Source organism: Bacillus rossius, chromosome 10 (assembly GCF_032445375.1).
Source record: "Bacillus rossius redtenbacheri isolate Brsri chromosome 10, Brsri_v3, whole genome shotgun sequence".
Taxonomy (NCBI): domain Eukaryota; kingdom Metazoa; phylum Arthropoda; class Insecta; order Phasmatodea; family Bacillidae; genus Bacillus; species Bacillus rossius.
In genome coordinates this window covers 57,461,317-57,467,679 of record NC_086337.1, presented here as the reverse complement: position 1 = coordinate 57,467,679, position 6,363 = coordinate 57,461,317, and the positions used below count along the sequence as shown (strand labels likewise).

General features: G+C 40.3%; 1 protein-coding gene across 1 annotated transcript in view; it reads right to left on the bottom strand.

The window, feature by feature from the left end:
- LOC134536258 (dynein beta chain, ciliary) overlaps positions 1-6,363 on the bottom strand; it is a 124,964-nt gene that overhangs the window by 96,718 nt on the left and 21,883 nt on the right. Inside the window, 2 exon segments of the mRNA XM_063375967.1 lie at positions 1,358-1,522; positions 3,184-3,379. Of these exon segments, the coding sequence (XP_063232037.1) occupies positions 1,358-1,522; positions 3,184-3,379 (361 nt within the window).

Below are 6,363 nucleotides of genomic sequence, written 5' to 3'. Positions count from 1 at the left end.
ATATGAAAATAAATATAACTGTTGCTCAGAGTGTCGATAGATATCAAAACCCGATTAATGTAAACAAGTTTGATTTACAAGTTTTAATTTAAGATAAAACTATTAATTTGGATAGCCAAAAATAACAACTGTTTGTTTATATTTTTCAGTTCTGTCGGCAGTCCTCATGACTGCTTTTAAATTTATTTATATTTATATTTTTTATTTGTTTGAGGTGGGTAAAACAAAGGCATATCTGTATCTCTAATTCTCATCTCTCTTCATCTCTCTATATCTCTATAGCAATGAAATATTTAAAAATCTATGGTTTTACTTACCTGAATTTTCATCTATCTTTCTACCTGTCACAAGTATATAGAAATGCACGCATATTCTAATGCAACTTTGTGTCAAAACGTCAAAGCTATCGTTGAAGAATTCAAGGAGATTTAAGATTTTGAACGAGCCAACATTTACATATTTTTCTATAGATAAGACTGGGATATCAATACTTACAGCAAAGTGATATGCTCATTTTTTTTGACGTGACAACGTCTAATAAATCGATGAACGCCGGCTGCACGCACGAAAACGTGTCCCGTAACGCACATTGTCCCACTACGATGTGTCGCTTTACGCTCATTGTACGCTCTCGCCGCATCTATCTCTCTTCCACTCCATTGGAACAACCATCGATAAGACTTTTCAATAATGTTTTCGTCGTTTGAATTATTATTATTATGTAATTTAACGATCGTCCACCCATTTTCAGCACAATCGGTATGGTTATTTAAAAGTAATGTTTAATTTTCAAATACATTTTTGTACGAACAATGGTGTTTTACAGTTACACATAATACTTCAAATTACACCCGGGATCTTTTGCACAATGTTTTAAAAAATATTGTAACACATTATAAATAAGTTTGGTGTATTGGGGATGGTATTTGTTATAAAATCGTATTATAAATATAAAGTAATATTATTCCCCTATGGTGCTGCCATCTACGGTGACGGACGCGAACCGAACGAATCGCGCTATCTATCCGCGACACGTGAACTGTTTCGTCGACTGTTTATAAAGTGAAGTGAAATGTTAATGTGGTTTTCATTGCTTATTTCATCAACAATTTCGGCAATAAAGGTTATTTATTCTTGCATTTTAAAAATCTGATTAACAGTATAATTTAAAGTATTTATTCTGTTATTATTAAAATTAAAATGATTAAATTTTATTGATAAAATTATGCAATATCAATGTTTTTTTATGATGTTGTCACGTTAAACTATCGTCCGGTAACCGACTTTACAGACAACCATTTTTTTTTTTTGTCTTTGTTGGGTGTGTGTCTTCCATCTGAGCAGTTCGGTTAGCTACCTGCAGCCGACCGTCCTGAGTAGAGACTCGGAGACGATGTCGTCCACGTAGTCCACGTAGCTGAGCCACCTGGGGCTGTCCGTCTGCTGGTCCATGCCGAACAGTCGCTGGTTGTCCGTCAGCAGCCGGTGGATGTCCTCCGCCGCTTGGCTTATCTCGGCGTACCTGCGGGACGACCAGCACAGGCACCTCCCGTTTCCCGTCACCATTTTACATTTGTAGCAATCACTAGAGACCTGCAAAATTCGCGGATTCATTTCGTGATATGCTGCAATTCAAATAATTATACCTTAGCGCTGCTTCCACCACTGGTTCACTGTTAATCTGAATTAATGAGGGCCAATTAGAGACCCTCGCTCAAAGAAGTGTCGAATCACAGACACAGACACAAGTTGGCAGCCAATGAACAGGTGGAATTTTCCCGAGTGTGTAGAGTGTAGTAGAGTCTATCCTGGAGGCATGGGCATCGCAAGGATATATTTTTTTGGGGGGGACTGCAATTTATTTAGTTGTTGAGGAATATCCATCCCCTGGGAAAAAAGTGAGGGGTCTGGGGTTCCCCCCGCCCACCCCCCCCCCCCCCCCCCCCCACCCCCACCGCCGGGGAAAATTTGGGGTTTGAAGGTGCTAAAAAGTGGTTTTTAGGCATTTTCTTTTCTAAATTTCTAATTATAGTTGGTTGCAATATATAATTTATTTTTTATAAAAAATATTTTCAGAGAACAAATTTGTAAAAACACAGTGCTCACATTACCTCAATTGGACTAAATGCACTATGCGCAACATATATGTTATATCACAGAAATCATATTGTTAATATAACTACGAAACTAAATAATTTATTGGAGGGGACGAAATTGAAGAATTTTATTATTGGGGGGACGTGTCCCCCCCCCCCCCCCCCCGTCCCACCCGGTTGCGACGCCCATGCTGGAGGTCATTGAAACCGCGAATTTTGGAGGTCTCTAGTAATCACTGGTCAACCTTTAGACTTTCCAATGGTTTCGCAATCTTTCAATAAACTTTTCCATCGACTTGACCGTTTAAAGCACAATACTGAGAGAAATTTAAATTCATAAAAGGGCAAACGCCAAAGTATACAGCACAATTATTATTCTGCGTGAAAATGGAATGGTTTTGGTTATCTGCACATGTCTGTGAAGTCAGCGAAATTTAGAAAAAAATAGCCGAGAACCAAACACCTGGCGGACCTTGCCAGGAACATGAAATGAGTTTTAGCGATAGAAATGCAAGTGACCAGTAACCAAGTAACCAGTAGCATTGCAGTTAAACAGTCAAGTCGATGAAAAATTTTATTTAAGATTACGAAAGTTTCCATGTTTATGGAATCAAATCGATGGAAGGATATAGAAGGCAGGATACGCAGGACAATCAATGCCTGGGATTTTATTTCAAAGGAATGCTATCAAATGAATTGGATTTCTTCTGAAATAATCCATGAATTTGGTTTCGTCCTCACTAGGAAATGCTCCATCAAATGGTGAAATTGTTTTGTTTTTAGATTAAATTGATGAACCTATTTATTTTTACGTTTACATCATGTTAGGGGACAGAAGTTTGGGGGCTGAAGTTTGGGGACAGAATTAGGGGTCCGAATTTAGGGAACTGAAGTTTGGGGACCGAATTTGGGGACCGAAGTTAGGGAACTGAAGTTAGGGGACTACAGTTAGGGGACCGAAGTTATGGAACTGGAGTATGGGGACTGAAGGATGGGGACTGGAGTATGGGGACTGGAGTATGGGGACTGAAGTATGGGGACTGGAGTATGGGGACTGGAGTATGGGGACTGGAGTATGGGGACTAGCCTCCTCTCGGTGTGCTCGTGCCGGTCCTCCAGGCACAGCAGGGCGTCCCTCTTGGCGTCGCGACGCTGGAACATGGGCTGCTTCAGCCACGCCGACATGACCGCGCGCACCCGCTCCACGTTGGTCTGCGTGACCTTGAGCCGTCCCTCCAGGCTGCACACCAGCCCGTGCACCTTCTCGATGTAGCTCCACAGCTCTGCGGCCGAACACACGCTCCAGCTCCAGTAGTGTCCCACCACTTAGACGTCGAGTCAGAGATTAGGAAAATATCCAGATGGAGCGTTAGCCGTTAGGCGTGAAGTCATTCCCCCCCCCCCCCCTATTAATGAACTCAAATTTCTTTGCTGAGGGGGCCACAATTTTCGAGCATTACAAAAATTCCTATCGCATGAAGGGCATAGTTACATACGTGGTGGGGCAACCAGTTGAAGAGAAGACGGCAGAGGAGAGGTATAAACAACGCGGCATACTTGCACACTTGCATGCTTTCACACTTGCTTACTTGAGCGATAGCATAATTTAGCGCTCGCATACTTGCATCATTTAATTTAATCTGTGACCTCAGCCAAAGATAATTATATTTCCTATACCTTATAATATAATAAGAGAGAAAACTCACTTCTGTCGGGCGTGGACCCCACGCTTACATAATTTTTTTTCTGATTTTCACTTACCAATATGGAGGACGTTAGTTTATACTTGTATCAGCTGTTCTAGTCTGCTTTTATTAACGACTGTAATTAAGCTGTTTGGAAGAAAATTAGATCGAAATATTACCAGTTAATAATGTTTGTAAAGAAAATCCAAAACGAATATTCACAATAAAATTGTAATGATATGAGTTGACATTCATCTCCAACTTAACCTCAAATACAGGTACAGCTGATACAGTTATAAACAAACGGCCGCCATATTGGTACGTGCAGTACACTGAAATCGCCCTCTTTCTTTTTGACTTCGTCGAGATCTGACTTTATGCTCCATCTGTATACTTCTCTAAACTCTGCGTCAAGCCAAGAACAAAATATATGCCGATACGATTCCGAATCAAAATACCAAAATTAAAAAAAGGTTCGTAGTTTGGTAGTTTTCAAGTTCCTGAAAGTTTTTAGGTTAAAGTTTTTTTAACCCCATACTACTGTGGCTACAATATTTTGTTACGCATTCAGAAAGAACCTGACTATCGATAACAATTAAAAATAATATCAAACATGATATACATTTAGGGTCAAAAATAAATAGTTGTCAGATTTTTGTAGCCAAAGTGTTTTATCAGGTAAACTTGATTAGTAATACTCTAAAAAAAATACTTAATTAAAAAATACTTAGTAAGTTATTATGGCTATTTAAAGCAAATAGTCAAAATTACCACATTAAAAATTGTTGCCGTGTAAGTGGTGCAAAGAATTTTCCCCCTTAAGGTATAGTAGGGTTATTTATGATTACGTAGCAAGAGTTTTAAGTCACAGTATAGAATAATTTGGTGAAGGGTGGGAATTAAAAATTTTGTTTAAATGCCTATAACTCGAAAACATTTTTTGAGTATGGTTTTTTTTTAAATTCAGAACCGTGACTAATTTGCCTACCAAATACTCTCGGGCCGACTGCCACCCTGCATAAAAACTTGTCTTAACATGTTGTCAGTTGGAAAACGAGTATCACATGTTTTATTTAAGAGCACCTTTGTGGGATATGACTGACAGAATTCGATTGTTAAGTGTTTAGATCATCTGGGATGCTCTTGTTTCGAAAGCTATCATTCTGTTTTATTTTCTCCGCTTGTTTGGTAGGGTCGTTTTTATTTCCAAACTTCTAATGGGCTCCGAACCACTTGACTCAGTGCTTGTTGATGTGAGTGATGCCAGGAGTTGGTGACGAAAGCACGACCTGCCGCATGAGTGTGGTGTGTTAGCGAGCATGGGCAACCAGGACCGTACATAATCCTAGTGCAATCACAACAAAAACAATAAAGTTTTTTATTCATCGTTTGGAAAATATCGTACAATATAGTACCATTAAAATTTACACACATTTTATTTAAAATATATATTAATCAACTAGATGATAACTCTAAATATTATAACTTTTGGCATAATTATAATTATTAGGCTCTTCTTAAATATAGCCTACGAATTAAATATATGCTTACAGCAATAATATATCCAATTCTGAAAGATGGACTATTATTATCAGATCAAATCAGAATTAAAGAAAAAGCCTTATTTAACAAGATAATAACCTGCTTTGGGCTTAATAAAAGAACATTAATGTTATCATGTCGAATGTGAATCCAAAACATTAGTTCATGTCCACTATTTCTCCCTGATTCCTTCCTACATCATAGGCAACTAGAGCATTGCGAGAAATGTAGTGTGTCCTTAACCTTCACAAGCATTTTCAATCTTATTTAAATTTTCAACTAAAAGAGACACAATATTTTTGATATATACATTTGAGGAACATCAATTTGAACTTGCCACGGTGACTTCGTCCACCACCTCCACTGTTTCCCTCGCCAGCTTGGTCGACACGCAGGACGTACCTGGTGAGTTCCAGTTGAGGCTGGTCTGAGCGTAGTTGATCTCCTTGTCCACCACCTCCACTGTTTCCCTCGCCAGCTTGGTCGACACGCAGGACGTACCTGGTGAGCTCCAGTTGAGGTTGGTCTGAGTGTAGTTGATCTCCTAGTCCACCACCTCCACTGTTTCCCTCGCCAGCTTGGTCGACACGCAGGACTTACCTGGTGAGCTCCAGTTGAGGCTGGTCTGAGCGTAGTTGATCTCCTTATCCACCACCTCCACTGTTTCCCTCGCCAGCTTGATCGACATGCAGGACGTACCTGGTGAGCTCCAGTTGAGGCTGGTCTGAGTGTAGTTGATCTCCTTTTCCACCACCTCCAGTGTTTCCCTCGTCAGCTTGGTCGACACGCCAGACGTACCTGGTGAGCTCCAGTTGAGGCTGGTCTGAGTGTAGTTGATCTTTTTGTATACCACCTCCACTGTTTCTCTCGTCAGCTTGGTCGACATGCAGGATGTACCTGGTGAGCTCCAGTTGAGGCTGGTCTGAGCATAGTTGATCTCCTTGTCCACCACCTCCACTGTTTCCCTCGTCAGCTTGGTCGACACGCCAGACGTACCTGGTGAGCTCCAGTTGAGGCTGGTCTGAGCGTAGTTGATCTCC